Raw genomic sequence first — 22,573 nt, 5'->3', positions numbered from 1 at the left:
CACAGCTCGCAGGATTTCAGTAAACATATCAATATTCAACTGATAATACCTCTAATCTGTGGCCAAGAGATCTGTGTATCATGCCTTTAAACACTACAGGGAGTTTCCTCAAGTGATCACAAACGATAAGGAAACATGAAGTGCTTCATAATTAATTTAAGGAGAACTCCCCATTTATAATAAAGTACCCTACATTATCAAAGCTGACCTTTTTGGATGGAAACAAGGCAGAAGTGGATTATTTTCCAGCTTCAAAAAGAATCAAATAATAGTCTGTTTAAAGATTTCAACTGAGTTTTGTGGTTTTCTCAGATTCAGTGTGACTAAAGATTTTTTTATACAAAGGTCTGCAGAGTAACGAGTCTTAAAAATGATAAAAGAAGCAGGTTAAACAGAAGACACTGTCTCTGAAATGCCTGGAAAACCTGATTTATTGTTCTTTCTAATGTAGCCCATGTGATTAAAAGATGCATTTGTCACGTTCTGATACAACATAAGTCATTTCAACACATTGTGTGTAAGTAAACATTTCTGCCCTGGTATTGCTGTTTTATGAGACTCACCGTACATGCCAAAGAGGGGCCATTGTTGCAGTAGAGATGAGTAAGGCTAACAGCAAAGGACTGTGGAGCCTGCAATGTTAATTAACTAATTTTGTTGTGGAAAAATTGATTCTTTGTTTTTAATGTAGGCATTAAGCAGAAAAAAAGAGTGGCGGCAGCAAATAACATAAGCTAACCAGCAGACTGTCGTCGTATCAAAGGATCAGTCTGGTATGAAATGGTAGGTAAGACTGCATGTTTCAAATTACATTTGAAAAAATCTTGTTAAAAACCAAATCTGGCTTTCATATTTCCTTTACCTGATGACTTTACAGCTTGATGTTGGTCAGTTGAAGTCTTTCCTCCTTTGTTGCTATCAAAACATGAGCAGACTTGAAAAGAACATTAAAATGAGAGGCATGTACCCATAGGCTTCCATTATGGTCACATATTGACAGTGTTTATGTAATTACATGTATTGCCATAAAAGATCCAATTACAGTATGCATAATGTCTGACTAGTAACCAAAACAATAAATATCCAAGAAGCTTTTGAGTGGGAAAGACCCACTCAAAAGCTCCTTTCTAACTATTTAAATGTTTGTAGTGGTGCTTAAATTATCATCATTGACTGTTAACCTAAATCACAAAACCTGTACCATTTTCCAGGACGCTGCTGCTGCAGAGCACCAGTAGCTCATTAACAATTTGCCTCAGAGTTGTGGGTGGAGTCGGCGCTGCTCAGTGCCCTCATGTATTCGCACTAATGACAAAGCTAATTGACATCTTTCATGAAACCTCAAATAAAATTATAAACTCCAAAATTTTGTACACCAGAATTTCAATAGCATTTTACTGCACTCCTTTAACAACATGTCTAGTTTGCAGCACATAGAATAAACATGGAAGCTGGCAGCCAGAAATTGGACCGTCTGAATCCAAACTGGGTAACAAAAACCACAAGAAAACCTTAAAAATGAATAAATGAAGTTGAATTCTGTTGATAAAGCTTGAGGAGAGTAAAACTAATTGATTCCAACAGAAAACACATTTAGAGAGATCGAGATATGATTTCTTTCAGAGAAACAATGGCAAGCTTTATGGTTATGATGGATGAACCTGACTTACAAATATGCCATTTTGATCACACAGGCAGAAGATTAAAGACCTGGGAAGCCATTAGTATTAAATCCTTCATACCTAAAGACATAAAACCAGACTTTTTCATGTTCAGTATTTATAAAATAACAAGATCAGGGTTATAAAAAATATTTAGACTTGTATATTCCAAAATGTCATTGATGTCAAAGCACTGATTGGTCTGTTATTTTAAGTAAATACTAGTGCTATTTTTTTTAGTTGCCCGTCATTTGTTTTTGGTTGTTTTTTTTTTTTTGTTTTTTTTTTACATACAATCCTTGCCTCCTGTTGTTACTGTAATTACACAACATTATCTACATATTCTCCTGTAATATTTGTATTTTTTAATGCATGCAGCATTTAAAACTCTACAGAAAGGGTTGGGCAGACACGGCATAACCTGAGGTTAATACAGCAACAAAATACACTATAGGGAGCATGCCTGGAAAAAAAAAAAAACACTGCATGTTCATGACTTTATGGCAGATTGCAACTGAAAGGTCAAAAACACACATGATGCTCACTGTAGAGGGATCAATCCAGTAGGATACCCCTGTGTCTCTATGGTTGATCCCCATGGGAGAGATGCCACCAAAGGCTTATTTTGAACTCTGCAAGCTACAAAGTGAGACCCCCTCCTTGAGGTTCTGATTCCAAGATGGCAGACAGCACCAACCTCATACTCCTACACCTCATTCAGTCACTTACATGTTCCCAGGAGTCTATTCAGTGCAGAGAACCAAACTAATTCAACATTCAGCTAAAGCATATGCCTGAAATTATTGAATTTGTACAGTAAGTCATGACAGCTCTTTGGGAATATAAGTTAATAAACAATGAAGGGAAAAACAGAAAATAAATAAATGAGAAAGGGCCAATAATTACCAATAGACAGAAACCTGGTTTAATTGTTAACTAAAATGAGGGTGTAAACATACAGAAGGTTACATATAAATGTTTTGCATTTAAACCTAAAATAAAAGAGGACTTCTATTAGCCATTTTCTTCCTGTTGTAGAAGGAACTGTTCAGTCCAAAAGACAGAAGACTTAAATCCGAGACTCTTCTCACCTGTCACATCTAGATGGATGTTTCCTGCTCTATTTATTTAATGAAGTGTCATTTAAACTTCGTATACAAGATGTGACCTTATTAATGGACGAAGCAATAGCTGAGGAAATGCAGTGGAGAAACTCATTTTGTCTGCAACATCCATGCGACATGAAGTCCTCATCCAGATTGTACAGTGGTGTACTGGTGACATTTATAGCCCCATTTAAAAGGGGCCGCTCATAAGACATACACAGTTTTAAAATTTAGAACTTCATATTTACACAAGAGTTTTATTTAGATTGAAATGCAGAGTTTTCTCAGAGAAATAATCAAACAATGAATAACATGAGGAAGCCCAAAAAATAATAAACTCATTTACATTGTCCCAGTGTCAAAATACAAAACCAAATTAATCAATTGCAATCACACTTGGGAAAGAATCCACACAAAATAATCCAAAATGCAGCAAAACCCATGATTGTTACAAATTTTGTGCACAAGATTTTTTTTATAAACAGACTGCTCTTTAAATCAAAAGCTTTCCTGTGACCACTTCAAGCTTTCCAAACTCTTGTTATTCTTTTCCTTTTACTTCCTTTTTGACAGCCAACTCAATTAGGCTGGATATGTGTGGGTGTAAAAACAAGCAGCATGACAAACTGAGAAGATGGATGGCAACCTTTGCTTCACCATTAAAAACACAATTGCTTTGCATTGGAGCACAATCTATTGCCGTATTACCAGCTGCAGCAAAATGAACCCGGCTCCAGCCCAGGTCATAACTAACCACTCTCTCCAGAGCTGTTCAGCTGGTTTTAAAATGGATCCGCAAGCATGAGAATAATTTTCTCTGGTCAACCGTCAACATTACTTTTTTGGCTTAGCCACAGTTAAATTTAATGAAACAATAAATCAGAAAATAAATCCAAAGGGTAGCCAAAAATATTTTAGTTCATCAACTGTTTCATTTTCTGAAAATAAGGCACAGTGACTCATCAGCCAGATGACGTTAATGGCAGCCAGTGGGCATGTGCTGTCTGGCTGAACTCCTGGTGGAGTTGTCAGGCGCCAAAGAAGGGCTGACCTGTTGGTAGATGAACGAGTAGAGGCTGACGTCAGGGCGCCGACTGAGGCAGCTCTTGCACACTGAGCTGTAGTACTGCCCCAGAAGATCATACACCTCTCCTGTGATGGAGACAAGAAGACTGGTTATATTGTTTATTGTAACAGCAAGAAACTTTCAGTTTTCAGGATCAGCTATATTAATCAAGTTGAATATAGCAACCTAACTATTTAATCAAATCAAGTAATTATTAAAATAACAATATAGTTACATCAAAGTAAAAAAAAAAAAAAACCCAAAAAACCCCCAAAAAAACGTCTAAAAAGAAACAAAATAATTGTTTCATAAAAATAACTGTTTCATAAAAAAACAAGAAGCTGGATGGCAGGATATCTTTTCATCTTACCAACACTGATGTTCCTCTGAGTGAGGAAAGCGTGCATGTTGTGGACATCTGTCATGAGCTGGCTGTCACCAAAGGTGAAATAAGCTACATCGCGACCCGCCTCAGCAGCTGCCAGCATCTGGAGCAGGGCTGGAATAAAAGAAAAGTTTGTTTCTGTGTACTACAGCTAACCTTGGCTTGCAATGGATGATATTTATCACATTTAGAAATACACAGAAATGTAAAAAGATACAAAATAAATGTTACATTTTCAAGAATTTTTTATATATATATAATATCACAAAAATACACAAAGGTTTGAAAAGTGGTCCTGTGGCTAATTTTACTTTTATAAGTGAGCCACATCAGCATCTGTAGCCTGTACAGTAAAAGGTAAATAATCAGGGGAATAGGTCTTACCCCCATTGAGAACACTGGATTAGTTACAAAGGAAAGTCAGGACTGGCCCCAGAGAGCTGTGAATATTTTAAGAGACTGGAAATATGTATGCTGACTAATTAAAGTTGGGACACCGCCAAGGTAATGAGAAAAGACTAAATCAACATTTTCAAAAGATGACTAAGCTGAAAATGCCCATTTTAGAGGATTCTGTCCCAGCTCAATGTCAGCTGCATTCTTCAAAAATTATCTATAAATGAAACAAAGGGGGGAAAAGTGGGGCTGTGAGGGCACACGGGAGAAAACAGGCAGCGGAAAGTATCTGAATTATGAAGCTCTTCCCCAGAGGCTTGTCATTAATCAGACAGTAGTGATTCTGCCAATTAGAAGCATGCAACTTGCCATGGCTACATAATAAATATACACTTGTGTATGTAGAGTTCATAAGAAGAAGGTATCAGAGTCTTACAAAATGAGCAGTAATTCCTTGGGGTTGGAGAAAAAAAAAACTTCTGAAGCTCCTTGCTCGTTATTACAAGGCACAGAGAGTTGTAACAGATTGATGGGCTAAAGCTGGCGATCAATTTCACTATTAATGCCACATATTTACTTTGTCATTTGATCAATAGGAGGAAGGCAACAAATAGACCTTAAGTAAATGAACGCATTCCCAAAAGACAAATGGATGCTTACACTGTACTAATCTGCAGGAGCTTTTCAATGTGAAATCTACTCAGCAATGTCAAGGAAAAGAGCCTGATTAAACTGCCGGGTGCACGAGGATGACATAAGGCATTTTGCTCAGTGACGTCAGGGTTACATCAGTGCATACCTTTGAGACGTGTGTCACCTCCAAAAACTCCACAGCCCCAGTTTCCTGTTGCCACTGCTGCAAGGTTCTGACTTTCCTCCTCGGGACGAGCGAAGCCACAATAAGCCTAAATGAAGACAAACACCAAGAATATGGAAGACAGCATATTAGTGTTAAGTCATTACACTTTACAGTGAACAGTCATTAAGTATTCTGGCAAGAGCAGTGCATTGAAATTCTATATACATATTCATCTTAATGATTATTTAGTTTAAAATTATTGTCAATAGTAATTTGTCTTAAAATAAGCTACAAGACGCGTGGTCAATTAAATAAGATGAATTTCAATTTAGAAGACAGACAAGGGGAGGAAAACAGATGAAAATCCCCCAAAAAAATGACCAATGGGGCAAAAAATTATATATATAAACTAAAAAATGAGTAATTTCACAGTTGTCAGTTCATTATATAAGGACAAATATTTTAAAAAGATTGAGATCATGTCACAAGGTAAAATAAAAAAAATAAAAAAAACCCAGCTTCCATCCCTGAATTATTTTGACTGATATTGAGAAGACAGTCTTAAAAATCTTATAGTTCCCCCCCCTTTTTTTTTTTAGCTGTGGACATGACATATTTGCCATGTAAGATATGTTTAGAAAACTAATGGCAATTAAGCCATTTTTTATGCTACTTGTATGACTTGTAAACTTATAAGAGTGATATATAAATGAAAAAAGAGAATTACACTTTTAAATACAATGACAAGTAGGAAAAGTAACTACTGACTAAATTTCCTAATTGTGAGAGTCTTAACTATCAACCCATGAAGTGTAAAGTAAGAGTACATGGAGACAACAGTTGTTTTCCCCCCATTAGGGCCTCTGCTCTGTATATTATTGAGGAGTATTAATGTAAAAGAGCAGGCTGACTGGGCTCCATATGCATTTCTAACAATATGCCATTTTACACCTACTTACTCAATTCATTGCAATCCAAATTATTAAGATTTTAGAGTCAATAAAAGAAAAAACCCATGTGTAAACCAAAGCATCCCATCTGACATACTGCGTGGGTTAAAAAATCATGTTAGAAATCATGTAAAAGATGGTAAAAATAAAAGATCTGAAAGGTCTCTGGTCATTTATTTTCCCATTGGAAATAAAATGCATAGTGAAAATGAATTTTAAGAGTCCATCCTCTGCCCTGACCAGTCATAAATTCCTCATGTGAAAGGGCAGATATGACACTTCACTGAACAATATTTGAAAGGGGATTGATCTCTATGTTGGTGCATTCTTCACACCCTTGTCAGGACTGTCAAAGTCCTTGGTGCTATTTGACAGGAGACCTGTCAACATTAACATCTTGATTTTTCCCTCCATTACTCCTCCAAGAACATCTTACATATGGGAGGACTTTTGTTTTTAAAAAAAACAAAAAAAACAACATACAAATGTAGTTACTGTGATAAATTGCCCACAGTCAACTATGCTACTTAAAATCTATTATGGGCTTAATGGACAATAGGATGACTATAATTATGTGTATTCTTTGCAAATAAATCTATATAATCCATGTTTATTACAAGCATACAACATATACTCGTAACTCATATTTATCAACATAAAAATAACAAGAATTCCTGAACGACTAAACAGGTTGACTTTCAGCTTGTTAAATCTCAGTGAACTACATACAGTGAAACTACAGTTGTTGAATGTTTATGGTGTGTAAACACAACCCAGCTTTTCTGCATATTTAAAGGAAACTGTGAAAATCAAAGACAAATCTGCAAGAACTAACACTGATAATGAAATGCTGCTGTGCTTTAGCAACCTTTTGTTTTCGCCATTGATGTGACAAAGTTCCCTGACATTCCTGGATGTTTGCGCCTGCCTTGCGTCTGTAAAGAATCGTTTAAAAAATTCCTGCTTCAGCAATCCGTGATCCAGATCACCCCCAACATCTAATCACTTGTTCTTTATTCTATTTTGGAGATTTTCTGAAAATGTAATACAAATTCATCCAGTATTGCTAACAAACACACAAGCAGGCAAAGAGACAGACAAACCAATGCTGCTGAAAACAATCTCATCATTGGTGAAGTTAATAACCTTGTTAAGTTCCCGGTTGATTCTTTCTGGGTGAAATTGTTCAAGAAAGTTCCTGAACTGTAGCGCATCAATAGCCACAATCTCAGTGCATCTTCTCTGCCAGCCATCACTGGGAAAAAAAATTAATATCAATAAATAATTTTGGCAAATTTGTACTTTTTCAGTCCAATAAAAATAAACAAGTTTCAGTCAAGAGGTGCTACAATTTTTCATAGCTATATGCAATACAGAAACAGCAAGCTGCACATCATAACTTGCAAACATGCTAACTTCCAGTAATAAACATAAATCCCAGTTCTGGTAGATCAGTTTTTTTTTTTTTACTTTTTGATGGCACTAAATGGAAGGTTGTGGAATTACTTCACATCCTATATGACATATAAGTGACTTTACTACATTTGTAGCAAATCTATGCATCGCTGAAGAGATATAAAAAAAAAACAAAAAAAAAAAAACCTCAAGATCTGTTGTAGAAAATGAAAAGTCACAGAGTCATCAATATCATTCAAGCTCAAGATCAATGTTTGTACACAAACGTCATAAGAGCTATCTAAAGGACGCAAGACAAAAGAAAATTCTTAACCTTTCATCTAGGTAAAATTCTTACCTAGATAAAAGGTTAAAATAATAGGGCAACATAGAGTTTGCATGTTTTAATTCTAATAAAAAATTAAGTTCTTAAAAGCATGAAGATACAAAAGATACCTCGGAGTTGTGTCCTGGTAGCTGCCTCCCCACTTGTAGGTCTGAGAATATCCAGTATATTTACTGTACTGCTGAGTCCCTGATAAACAACAAAATCAAATTAACTTAACTGTCAAGCAAGCAGCAACATAAAAGTTACAATACCTGTTAAACATATTATAACTTAATATTTAGGATGAAGAACTGAGTGGCACTTGTTGGCAACATCACTAAACTTTATTAGTGAATAAATAGACTAAAGAGATGGGAAATACACCTGAATTATTTATATATACACACTATATATTTCATAACAAGCAAAAATTTAAATGTTATATGCAAACAAAAATTGCAATAAACATTACGTGTGAGAAACTCTTGTCATGAGTTTCATCCGCAGCAATCTGTCTGCTCTGCCCAAATGAAATACTGGCAGTATGTGAAATTATAGTTAATTGTTTCAAATAAAAAAGTGTTAAAATATGGTGCCTTACACTATAAGATACACTGATACACCAACTAAAGCAGCTACCAGTGTTCTAGTCATATGTTCAATAAAAAGCTTCTACGTTAGAATACGTTTTTCAGATCAACAGATTCTATTGCCTCATGAGTATTTCTTAAAGTTCTACTGGTTTAAAAAAAGATAGCAACATTTACCAATGGCAAAAAGTATAAAATTGGATAACTTTGCGTTCACTGTGCAAAAACCTGACATTTATTGGTTTTCCCAAAACATCAAGCTCTATCATTTACCATTTTTCCATTTGAAAGGAATATACTTCGGAAGCACAAAGATTGTCTGCAATCCAAATGTCCTTTCAAAAGATTATTTATAGCAGGAAGAAGAACAATCTTGGTTCCTATCTGGTTGTTGGAATCATTTCTAAATAACAAACAATAAAATCTGCAGGTATAACTCATAATGTTGTGAAGGTTGCAGCATTCGTGTGTAAATGCATATTTGTGGTGGACGAGAAAATGAAAGGTCAAAAGCGTATGTTGTTGCTTCATTAAAGCAAAACAGGTCAAATGAACTGCATATATATATGTATTTCTCACTGTTAAGGTGTATAACTAAAAATAAAATGAAAAATAAAAGAAGGTGGATACATTTAATACATGAATTATAGAACTAATATCATAGAATAGACAACAATGGTTTTAAACAGAAAACGGTAATCATAGTGCGAGGTTACCACTGGACCCTGTTGTCCAACATACCTAGCAAAGAATATAAAATCCCTGTGCCATGCTGTCCTCCTGCTTACATCATGCATCGACTTTTCTGGTCATTGCTGATATCAGTGAATCATATGACTTCTCCTTGATACTATTTATACTTTCGACCTCCACAATGGCAGCCAGATATCTAGCAATCAAGGGAAATTCAATTAAGTGGGGCACTTTTGCAAATTTCAGCAGGGAGGTAAGATCCATTAGAATCCATACTGTATGCCAAGACCTCTCACTGAGGAATATGATTTACCACATGGCCACAATGCTGCTACGGCTTAGACTTTTACAACAAGGGACACAAGATACAGGGTGGGTTTAATAAAGATGATGGAATGGAAGAGTCCATTAGAAGAGCAGGTCTTGGGCAGGTCTTCCAGCTATAATTAATTCTAAGCCCAAGTAATAAAGTTAAGTGGTGTAAGTGGAGGCATGGGAGAGATGGCCGGCACAAAGTCTGAAGGTGACTCTGCCAAAACAGGAAGCTGCAGTATGACTGCATGTTGAAAGAAAATATTTGTGATGCCTCGCTTTCTGTGTTTATCCATTTTCCTTTTATGTTTGCATTCTTTATATGTATAATGGGAGGGCATACATTTATTAAAGTTTATGTTTCACATGCTAAATAAACTAAATAAAGCCATATCAAATAAATTATAAATGATATAGCTCAATTTCTGTCTGTTGGCAGACAACCACCTGAACCGTGCAGATCAGAGAGGCGAGAGCTGAAAGGGTAAAACCCCCCCAAAAAAACCAACACAATGAACTCAAAGAGCTTGCAACATTGCATTAGTAAGCTATGAAGTAGTTGTACTGCAGGAGTAAAAATCATAAATGTCTTATAATAGAAGTTACCTGAAACACACAAATATGCTTTGAGCTGCAAATAAACCTTAATGGCACTCCCCAGTAAAGCCAATGGTAAGTGGTCATTTTCAAATTATGTAGGTGTAAAATTCACATACTTCATAGGAACAATTGTTGCAGGATGAAAACTAGATGTGTTTGTCTGACTAGCTATTACCATATTACACTGGTTGTCTAACCTTTTCATCAAACCCAATCAAAAAGCCACAACAATTCAGACAAGACAGGGGAAAAATGTGGAAAAACAGACAGGTGCCATCAGCCTCCTGCAGGGACCCTTTCAGTCTAGCTGTTATTACTGGGTCTACACTGGTCTCTCCTAGCTGTGTTTGTTGTAAACAGTCGCTTGTGAAGTATAGTCAGAGGGAATTACTCAACAGTAAGACCCAACAGAGCAATCAGGGCAACTTAGTCTCCATCAGCACACTCAAGCATTTGTAGCCAATCAAAAAAAAAAAAAAAACTGTGACAAGGACAGATGGAGAAAACATTGCAGTAGACATCCTTTAGAGTCTTTCCAAATCAGAATGGGGCAAATTGAAGCCATGTAAAGTGTCCTCCCTGTCATGATTGACTGTAAAGGCACAACAGTCATGAAAAACATGAGCATGAGAAGAGTTAACCGAGGGTGTTATGAATTTGATCTGGATCAAAGGATAACGCTATGAATTATTGATCAGTATCCTGTCATGAAATAATTATTCAACAAGGGGTGAAAGTTTGTTTTCACTGACCTGTGATAACGAGACATTCGTTATGATCCAAGGCTTCGGTGAAGAGACGAGAAACAATTAGCTCTGGGTTGACAAGGAAACGGATTTCCTCTTGAACAAGACCGGAACCGGTGACCCCTCCCCCGACAAACTTGTTGGCAAAATCCACCTTCAAATTGAGACAGATGCTCAGTGAGGAAGAAAGCATTATTAGCCATGCCCATCTACATGTTATAACTTAAAAAAAGAAAAAGTAGAATTTTATTCAAACCATCCAAGCCTGGAAAAGAAAAGGAATACATCTGTCTGCCCTTTTCATTTTATTTGTGACAGAATCTATAACAAGCTGATGGTTTGAATGGTGGCCTGAGGTGCTGGCATTACTCAGACAATCTGTCCACCGTGCCAAAAATGAGCTCTGAGCTCTTCGTGGGGGCAGCACTTGAGTGTGCAACTCCCAGTAGCAAATATCAAATGAAAAGAAAAAATTCCTGTAGTCTTAAAAAAACAAACAAACCATCTTTCTCAAGTCATAAGAAGCTGCTAAATTGATTTCCAGTTTAACTTTAGTCTGTTTATGGTTTAAAACGATTTGCACACCATGCTGTTTCAGCTCAGACAGATGAATGACCATTTAGTGAGACAGCAGCCAAGTGGAACATAAAATCTTTATATTTCCAGTACTGACAGCTGTTGCTCATTGGCCTGTAGTCAGCTCGGTCCAACCTTCTCACCACCTCAAAGAGATGCTACAAAAGGGTGAGCAGTCTGAGAGCAAATCTTCCCCAAACTGGTCACTCAATGCTGGGACAACAAGTCAGCCTCCAAAGTCTACTCTGACAAGCTGTCACCCCCACCCGAGCTGAGCATCCATCAATCGGAGCTACAGCATGCCCTAGAGCTAGTCATGTGTGCACATCAGCTGTCAGTTTGTGGCAACTGGAGGCAAACAAAAGGTGAAAGCCAGAGCGGGCCACTCTGACAGCGCACAGGAAGCATGCCCAACACAGAGAGCAGAGGAGGCCCAGAGGCCTCGACCCCAGTCCCAGCGCACACTCCCTTTGACGTCTCAAAAGCTTCTTCTAAAGCCTTTTCAGCAGAAGTAAGCATTCTGGGTGAAAGACTGAAAAAAAAAGAGGTGGCACAGTGACTGACTATACCAGAAGGGGACAGGCAACGTGGTACACATTCTTTAAGCAAAAAGCTTCCACAAATTCAAGTCCCTAAAAATTACACTACCAAGCTATTAAACATCCCTGAGCCTTCTTTCTTACCTGAAGCATGCCATAACCATCATCCTCAATGGTCCCTTCACATGTAATGTGGAGCTTTGTGAGCAGAGTCTGGGAGCTGAAACACAAGATTATTTTCCTTCCAACAGCCAGGTAGATAAAATATTCACTCATTCATTTAGTATGATCATAAAAATGCTGCACCTCATCCAATTGGGTGGTTTATCCAGCCTTTTTCGAGCGAATGTTATGAGTCCAGTCGGCACTGTATCACAAAGATTCAAGTCAAAGTGATCTCTTCTGTGTGTGTGTGTGTGTGTGTGTGTGTGTGTGTGTGTGTTATTAATATAATATGAATGCACTGCTATTACATCCTACCACTTACTTTGCTCGGTGACACTTTGAAAATAGCACATCAGGGTTTTCAGCTTTTCAATCTTCATTGAAGAGGAGCCTTCAAACAGCCTGAGGGCAAAGAGATGATAGATTTTATTCATTCATTGTTGATATACAGCCTGACAATATATGTCTTCCTTCATAAAAATAAATGCTCACTCTTAAAATAAGTTGGTTTTACGTGTCATCTCTGCCCACCACCAACTCAACCAACAAAAACCACAACCAGCAAAAATTCTCCCCAGTGCATAACCAGAGCTTTATAGACACATGACCTCCATTTTAGCCACGTGAGTTTAGTCATGCTTTAACTTTTGACACAAATTAGTACATCTCTCTCTCAGCTTCCTTTTCAGATCATGTAGGAGCTTCTTCGCTGTTACGACAACGAAGTTGCCCCAGGCTGGCCATCACAGGGCGACACTCCTGCCATTTCACAGCACTTGCACACAAAAGGAAGAGAAAGGGAAACAGGAATCCCTGTTTGGTGGTACATTAAAAAGCCCTGTGCCCCTTTTAAGCAACAGTGTCCTCAGGAGGCAAAAGGGTGTAACACACATGCTCATGTATACAGCTGTTGGGCGTGAGATGCACTGGATAGTTCTGCATGCACTTTAAACATTAAGCCCACCATCTCTCTCTAAAGAACCCAATGGCCTGTCTGACATGCCACAATAAAAAGGGAGAATTTTCAAGGGAAGGAAATGAAATGACAAAAGCTTGGCGCACTGAGAGCCCTTTAGGGCTGAGAAACTCATTCATTCAAGCCAACTCCTGTGTTCATTTCTCTTTTTTGTCAGAGTGCCCCCCCAGAAACAATCATGCCCCATGTAGCCCTCAGGAAAAATGTCTTTGACATAAGTTGGCCACTAGTATGAGCAGCCGTGACAAAATGCAATATGGTCTTTGGGGCATAGAGAATTAATACACAATTATATAAGATCAATTTACCTCTCGTAAATGAGCAAAAACCTAACTACAAGCTGATATGTCAATGAAAAATACTATATGTGAGACTACACCTGGTATAATATCTGGGTTTCAGAATCATTAACAAGGGCAACAAAAATAGAAAGAAGGAATATAAATGATTTGGCAGAAAAATTTTAATTACAGTCAATATTCTTAAAAACAAAAGGAGAATAAACAATCCCAAGGATTTATTATTTAGCTCGTGCTAATTTGGTAATCTAGAAAATATTCAAGTAGAAAAGAAAAAAGGTGATACCTACTTTCCTTTCAAATCACAATAAAACATGCATGTGAATGAAATTTTATAGACACTGAATTCATTGAAAGTCTCCTGCCAAACAGTCAGTGGTTTTCTCTAATATCAAAAGCAGCCATCTAAGTCGATGTTAACTCAATATACCCTTCCATTTAGGTAATTACATACTGATGCCAAAAGATACGGGGGACATGACTGAGCAGAGATCGCAACACAGATTTTTACACTGCTCTGTCCTGTAGGATAATCTGTTTGTACGGATGAAGAAGCTGTCAAATGATTTCTCAAATGCAATACTTCTACTTAAAATATGAGAAGGACATTCATTTGGAGAAATTACCAACTACTACAGTAAAACATGGAGAAAGGGTGTTCAGGAAAAGGCAAAAGACAATCTGTAAAAATTCTTTGAAAAAAAACTGTCAAACTATGGCTTTTGCTTACTTTTGTACATAACTTTTTTTTTAAGATTGGCGATTATGCATCTGTGGTGGCAGAGCGAATCCTATCCCTCCGAGCAGCAAGTTATTTGATAAACAAGAGCATGCTGACTTTAAATGCAAATGAAACATCTGATTCTGACACGCTGAAAACTGGACATTGACAGACTATATTGTTGTATGCTTTAGGATGCAGCCATAGGATAAAATAATCAAGTGAATATCTGTATAAGAAGCATATCCAGCAGTGCCCCCTCATGGAGATGGAGCTCATTTTCACAGCAGCATATTTTTACAATCTGATTATGTAACTTTAATGATTAGTTGAAGTATCACATCTGCAAATATTACCTGAAAAAGTTAATGTCTGGGTAGTTGCAGTACTCTGTCTTTCTGGAGTTGCGTCGAGGGAAGGTACAGAAAAAGGCGTTGGCAAGCAGACATGCCACCTGCTCCTGAGACATGGTGATGGAGTGGTTCATGCCTCTTTTCAGGAGGGGTATTGACTAGAGGAGAAATATAGGTATAACTGAAAACGCTCAAGATGCTTTTTCAAGCTGGCAAACAGAGTCATGCTGCAGACAGAATAATGTGGAACCGCCTGATACAACTTTAACAAGCCATAAGAATCATACTGAAGTTCATATTGTGCACATAATCCTAATATAGATTATGAGTTTATTCAAGAAATAGAAAAAAACACTGCTATTTATGCAATGCTGTGTAAAGTTTGTAACATTTAAATTAAAATACACAAGCTAGCAGTGTTTTAGACAAAAATCCTCCAAAGTTTTTAAAGTAAACTCATTTATTTGTAGAGGGGAAGAATAAAACTCCTTACTGCAACGCATAAAAATACTGTTTGACAACAAATAATGTCCTTTTGCAGTTTCTATGATAATTTTCTGTGTATGCAGATGCCTCACTTGGTGTTAAATAAATCAAACTAGGAGTAAAATTAAATATACATATAAAATCAAAGTTTTATGATTGGCTGCCTTGCCAAATTAATACATGGAAACATTTTTAATGAGCATTTTACTGGCTGGAAGCACACACGGATATTTAATATCTACACTCCACATAACCAGAATCTTTGGACAAATGACCACTGATAGCCAAAAGTTTTAACTTCATAACTATCAGAATCATTTGTCACGTTGAGACATGTGGGACCATCCTGCTGCTGTGATCCACTATGTCCCAGACCAGTGAGTGTGTGTCCATTGGCTGCTTATTGGGGTTACCTTGGTGCAGAGCTCAGATGCTCTCAGTGCTAATTGCACCATGTCTGGCAGCAAGGAGTCAAACAGATGTTCAGCAGCATCAGGCTCCAAAACCTTGGAGAGAGAAAAAGATCTGTAAATGTTTTTTTCCCCACAAAACTCAGCTGTGGTATTATTTGCTGTCAAGGCTGATTAGTTTCAGAAAGAAATATGAATACTATTCTGATCCAAAATGTTAAAACAATATGAAATGTATCAACGTACAAAGCTAAAATACTGCTGAAATGTTAGCAGCACAGATAACTTAAAGCCTATTGAACCTTAAAAAAACGTGCATGACAATATAACATAGGCAATGAAGACTCATAACCTATATAAATTACTGCACAATGACTTATTATCCAGATATATTTAGCTGAACAGTTCATTAATAATAAAACAAAAACCAAATAACAAACCCACCGTCCATGACACAACTGCCACAGTCACAAGACATTATATTCAAGTCATATTTACCCCCATAGTGGCTACAAAATGTCAGAAAGATCAATCACAGAGCAATTTCATCAAGGTTGCACAGCCATGCCAAGTGATTAAACAGCCTTCCTGGTGGAGATGCAAATGGTCAAGCGCTTGAAATAAAAAGGACAGTGCATGCTCAGGACACTGAGCCTCCACTGGTGATTTAGCCTAGGACATTTATATTATGGCAAAGGAAGCCTGTCTAAACACTATCATAAGTAATGACCTGACTGACATCATAAACTGCTCCTATGGGCATCATAAATTAAAACACTTGACAGGGAGAAATAGCAAATGTAGCTGAGGTTGTATAAGGCAAGCTCTTTAAATCAGCAGAGGGCAGTGCATCAAATCAGCTGAGCTAACTGTCTGTATGACTTGAAATAGGTCTGTTCATCATACTGGACTGACAAAGCAATAAAGCAAGGAGTAAAAATGTGAGCATAGAGAAATTAGAGTAGTTGTCCCCAGGATGAGCAGCTAGCATCTCACTTTCAGCAAATGGGGATTGGAAATAAGAATAAAACTCCTATATTAATTTAAGCCAAGATGTTACACTCCTTTCAAATTCCCATGAGTCTGAGCAAGACAACAGTCTGCTTGGGGAAGTGAACACGTGACCACATTGGTATAACTGTTGTGGTCATAACTGTAAAAACAGTGCTGGCTGTGGAGTCTAATAAGAAATGAACAAACTGTTGCTGTCCCTCAACAGCTATTTGGTTATTCATAAGGAATACACGCTGAAATAAATATTCAATGAAGGTGCCTGGCCTGTCACTCCATGCCAGTCATGTTTTCTGCTCTCTGACATTCAACTCCATTCTGCTACAGTCATACCAAGGAGCTGGAGAGAGGTAGCAAAATAAAATAAAAAATGGGTCAATTTACATTACTTACCTTTCCTTTACTCATTCAACCAGCAACAAAATAAATTAATATCTAGAATTTCTCTCTTACAAAAAAATAAACATCCTCTGCAATAAGAAAAAGAATAACACTCCCAGAGACATTTAACCTGCAAATTACTTTTTTGTTCTTTTTGACAGATTTTATTTAAACACAATCAGTCTTGTTGCAACACTCAAGGAACAGTTAAGCTATTTATGCATGCCATCTTTTCTTTAATAAGCACAAAGGAGTTAACAAAGAATCCATTATATTAATCTATTTTAATATTTTAAAAATTCTAAGATTCCTAAACCATCTCCTATAATAAAAGTTATCCTGTGTCTAGAGCCTCTTACAATGTGTAGGTGCTGCATTATTCCCTTATAACATCTTTTATGACATGTGAGTGGACTCAACACTAACTGAATTAAGACATTTCCTGTGACATAATGTCAGCTATTCTCATTTCTGAAAGTAAATGTGACCTTTTGCTTGAAGATTATATTTCTCTAAAATCCCACTTTGCCTTTTAAAGGCTGCAACATTTCCAAGCATTGTGAAATCAATTACCATTCTTCTGTAAAATGGCAAACACATGGCATGCTGACATTCATGACAAAGGCTGTGCTTTTGTCATGAATGTACTTTTTCATGTGTTGTGTGAACATTATTAAATATGCAGTCCATCACTTTATATAATACCATGTAGCCAAAGATGAATGAATGCTTTCTTACCATAAAGGAAATTAGGCCTGATACATGTCAAATTTACAGGTTAAGTCATATTTTTACCACAGCTATCTCTCAAAATGGAACATTCCTGTTCCTTTATTGGTCCAGACACCAGACCCTGCCTGAATATCTACACAGAATGACGTAGAGCACATTAACAGATGATGGATGGCCACCAAAGGAGACCGGTGAAGGCACTGACAAATCCAAGCTAAAACCAATAAACCAACAATGCACTTGGCCCTATGATGTAACTAAAGCTTATTTTCCCTTAGGTCTAAAAGATTAAGACAACAAAAATAAATAAAACTCAAATGTTGCACATGACTGTCCGCTATCTTTTTCATGTAATGATGCAAAATCAACATTTTAAGGATGCCAATACAAATCAAGTCTTTTCTGTATTTGAACACTTCATCATGCGTTTTAAAAATCATAATCTAAGTGGTTCCTTACACTCCATCAGTATCTCTAATTAAGTCACAACGTAGGTAAACAATTGTACAATAAGAGCAGTCTGAATTTCTCAAAATAGGCTGTGAACAATTAAATGAAAGACTATAAATATTTTCACTTCAATATCAGCATCTATTTTTTTTCTAAAAATAAACATCTGAACTCCAACTCAGTTAAATGTAATGATTTAATGTAATTTGTCCCAGTAATCTTTAATATAAAGACTAATAATCAGCAAAGTCATATTTTTGTCTTCATCCCTACAAAGCCAAGTTTACTGGTAGCACAGTATCTATGTTGGAGGTAATTATGCTCTTCTTTGTTTTCATTGGTCACAATAAATTAATTACTTTTCAGAGTATCTGAACGGTTCAAACCTTTCTTGATAGCAATGCCCTGTGAAATTTGGAGCCCTTTTCTTTACATACAGTATCTCTTTTAACTCCAAATCACTTTACATGACAAGTCTTTGATACCACAAAGATACATTGAGTCTGGGACCAAGATTAAATTATTAGTATTGAAAGAGAGGGAAAAAAAAGTTAAACTGCAGCAGAGCTGTGGAGCATTTCTAGTGCATGGAGCTGTGAATCTATTAGACCAGACTAAATATGATTTTATAGACAAAACTGATAGGAAGTACTAATGATATTTCACAGTAGCTTCTGTTTGGTCATTAGGTGCCATAACTGGATACTTAGTGGTTATTTCACTACATGTGGGATCAGAAGGATAAAAAAAAAAAGTAAACAATTATATGGAAAATATTTTTTACCTTAGTACAATACAAATGCAATCCAGTGAAGTCCCATTTCTTGGCATGTGAGGCACTATAAGTCAATACTGCTTTCTGGAATAAAACAAACAAAAAAGACATATATATATATATATATATATATATATATATATATATATATATATACACATACATATATATATATATATATATATATATATATATATATATATATATAAATGTGTAAAGCAAATATTTTATTTCACAACTACATGATGGTGTTTAAAACGACCAACCTTAAACAAATACTGATGCCTCTGGTTTCTAGAACTATGATGCCATCTAATGTTAACTACTAGAAACTACAGCCTGACAAGAGTTCTTTCTTTCATCTGAGGATTTATCAACCAGAATACTTGTGGAATGGAAAAACTATGTTACACAAAATCATAAATCAAGACAGACTACTTGTATATATCTTCTACTATTTGTCTGGAGGGGCCACATTAGACTTTCAAGGATAAAAACATGAAATCACTTGCCTTCATCTCATGCGCACTTATTAACTTCTTGTTTAAAGTTTCTTTGATCAGCTCCCACCGACTCTTATTCTGCATTTCCTGCGTTTCCTGTGGAAGAAATTATGTTAGGTCACTGCAGAGTGTGTTAACTTCATCTTTAATATAGAAATGATCAAAATAACACATTTGTCTCCATATTATGAAAGTGCTTTATGACCCTGGTCACACTGTTACTTACACATAAGCAGAAAAAAAAATCAATATGATGGTGCCTGCTGTTTAAAATGAAAATCCCAGACTGAATAAATAAAAACTATGATTTAAAGTCTTTTTTTTCTATATTTTCCGAGCAAAAGATTTTGTTTTGTTGTAAAAACCTGTTGCTCCATTTTAATTAAAGGAGCGTATTAAAACTAAGAAACTTTCAATATTTAAAAAATAATCAATTTGTGCTTTTGAAAATTATATTGACTACTTGATTTGCTTAAAACAAGTTGAGATTCTAAGAGTACCAAAACAACAAACACTACATGCTTTAGTTAGATGTAACCTACAATGTGACAGTTCCAAGGCCTATACTAAAAATCTAATGTACAAGTTTAGAAATTATACAAAACAGCTTTAAACAGGTCACTAATGCAGTTTTAATAACACATTTCATGCCTCTAATGTTTTTGTACTAAACATTTTAAAACATTTTACATCTTACCTCATCTTGCACCGGAAACAAGTTATTACTTGAACAGGGCATCTTGACATGGACATCATCCCAGCTATCCTTAAACTTAGTAGGGTACGGAACAGGAATTTTACCACTCCGAAGAAGGTCTGTCTGTCAATAGGAGCCAATAAAAATTACATTAGCACATGCAGTTCTTATGTGCAAACACTAAAACATTCAGACATCAGTTAGAAACTCAAACATCACAGTAATATTATTGATTTCTAAGATAAATTTGAATCATTTTCCTAAAAGACAACGATGCAAATTTTGTATCAAAGTGCATTCTGGATTTACAAATGACAAACGAAAATTCATTATCATTCATAATGTTAATGTCAAATATCACATTACTGAATTTTAGCAAATTATAAATCAAGTATTTACTAAAAATAATTATTAAATAAAGCCAATTTATTAACTCTTTGAAATAGAGATCACTTTTCCCCATCTGAGCTATAATTTATAAGAATGAAGAAGCGGAACAATATAAAGAACTGCTCAGACCCTTATCATCACAGTGTGCTGTCCAGGAATATCCTTCATAGGAGGAAGAGTCCTTCCACACGCTGGCATTCTCTTTAGTTCACTGATTGGTGTTCCCAACCATTTCACCAGAGCAGATGGTGTTTCCTTGTCTGCATCTTGTTCCTCTGTAGACTTATCAGGCTTACAACTCATCACAGGTAAATTCTTTGGTGATGTCCCTGAAAAATAGTCTGTCATTTTAATTTTCTGCTTTGCAGAGCTCTTTGAACTGTCTGAGCTTGTCTCTGTTTCTTGCTTTTGTAATCCATCTTCAATGCAAGAAAGTGCCCGTATAAGCCCGCTCCCTGCAGAATCCACAGAAGCTGGTGAAACAGGACAGGTTTGATCCAAGCTTTGTGGTGTCAAGGGTTGGGTTTCTTCATCTGTTTCAGACAGAGAAGGTTTTTCAAAATTTCTGCAGTCCAAAGCCTCAGCGGATGTGCCTTGAAATCCTTCATCATCATCCATCATTTCAACATCCTCTTGGCTTTGGCACTCTTCAGTTTTGCTTGAACTTTTTGTTGGCTTAACCAACCATCTGTCAAGATTAAGACTATTTCTTAGGTTCTGTTGCTGCTTGGGGACAGTTCTTTGGCGGGTACCTTTCATTTTGACACCTCGCAAACCACCTCCTCCAGCTTTTGGCCATATATCCATCTCTGTCTGTATTTTCCTTTCCCTTCTTTCTTGAGCTACAGTTTCTTTAACAATGTTGTAAATACATAAAGAAGAACCTGCAGGATGGAAAAAAAAGAGGATTTAATAACTTGTTTTTGCACAAGAACAAATTATCAAATTACCTTTATGAAACGATATTGCTGGAATATTTATTTCAACTCTTTGTCTCTTTGATGGTTGAAAGTCTGCCAATGCGGCCACTCTGCAAAATAACCAAATATTAGAGAAGACATCTGCAAATTATATAAAACAGATATGCAAACTTAACATTAACATGCACTCACAAAAAAGCTGGAGCAGACACCAATAATAAAGTGTTCTTTGGTTTTGTCCAGCCGCGATTCTCTATCAGTCGGTTCTGCGGGTAAACAAGTCTTAAAAAACGGGATGAGGCCATGTGGCTTTTTAAGTCGAGAAAATCCACTCTTGTTCCTTATAGACGTCCATAGTTATGAGTCTAAGTAGCAAGATCTTCATTATAGATAACACAGACAAGTGCTTGTTTGTAACTTATCCATTCCTATTTAATCTCTGCCAAAAACAGGCTTACAGACGGTGTCGCGACTCATTCACCCATTGCTCAATAGTTAGCTTAAATGCTAACTAGCGTTACACTACAACGCGTGGAAAAATCTATCCAAAGCGAACCACAACTAGGAAAAAAGTGTCTGTATTCAAGCTTCAGTTACGAAGCGGTGAGAGTTTTCATTTATATACATATTTTAAAAAGTTTAATAGACCGCTACAAGAGCATTTGCTGGCATTTTCGCATTGTTTAATGCCATACTTTCCCTGTTATTACGGTGATGCTAAAGTTCACCGGTGAACACCGCTGATCAACGCCAACAGAAGTTCCGTTCAAGTGACGTCATTGTTAGTGAACTAACGCGATATCTCCGATATAATTTTTTTTTTTTTTTTTACGCCACGTGAATTTTCAACAATAATGTTTACTTTATTTTATTTTATTTTGCTGATGTCAATACGGAAATTGAGACCACAACTGTCGAAAATAACGTTTTTTTTTCTTTCTTTTCTTTTTAAGTTGCTTAGCCTTTATATGGGCAAGAACAGCTGAATGATAAAAGTAGCTATTTTAAAAACAGTTGCGGTCAAAGCAGAATTTATATTTTCTATCTCATTTATCAGATTTTAATAATGGACTTACACCAGAAAAATGAAAAGATTTGAAAGAGACTCTTGGAAAACTTTCAGCTCACAACTGCTCACGTCTTAAGACTAGTCTTATAGTCG

The 22,573-nt window shown here is 36.3% G+C and overlaps 1 protein-coding gene across 1 annotated transcript; it reads right to left on the bottom strand.

Moving 5' to 3' along the window:
• Window positions 1-2,615: 2,615 nt before the first annotated feature.
• Window positions 2,616-22,105, bottom strand: LOC306771281 (poly(ADP-ribose) glycohydrolase). The gene is made up of 17 exons (XM_079260422.1): window positions 21,604-22,105; window positions 21,442-21,521; window positions 20,621-21,375; window positions 20,102-20,224; window positions 19,410-19,500; window positions 18,911-18,981; window positions 15,556-15,648; window positions 14,660-14,814; window positions 12,630-12,709; window positions 12,449-12,509; window positions 12,287-12,362; window positions 11,034-11,181; window positions 8,215-8,293; window positions 7,510-7,618; window positions 5,414-5,519; window positions 4,204-4,332; window positions 2,616-3,919 (listed from the first exon to the last, which is right to left on the bottom strand). The coding sequence occupies exons 1-17, from the start codon at window positions 21,714-21,716 to the stop codon at window positions 3,744-3,746; spliced, it is 2,445 nt and encodes an 814-aa protein (XP_079116548.1). The 5' UTR covers window positions 21,717-22,105; the 3' UTR covers window positions 2,616-3,743.
• Window positions 22,106-22,573: the final 468 nt, after the last annotated feature.

This window comes from Telmatherina bonti (genome assembly GCF_933228915.1).
Source record: "Telmatherina bonti genome assembly, chromosome: 21".
In the NCBI taxonomy this organism is placed as follows: domain Eukaryota; kingdom Metazoa; phylum Chordata; class Actinopteri; order Atheriniformes; family Telmatherinidae; genus Telmatherina; species Telmatherina bonti.
The sequence above is the reverse complement of the archived record's forward strand: the minus strand, read 5'-3'. Positions and strand labels throughout refer to the sequence as shown.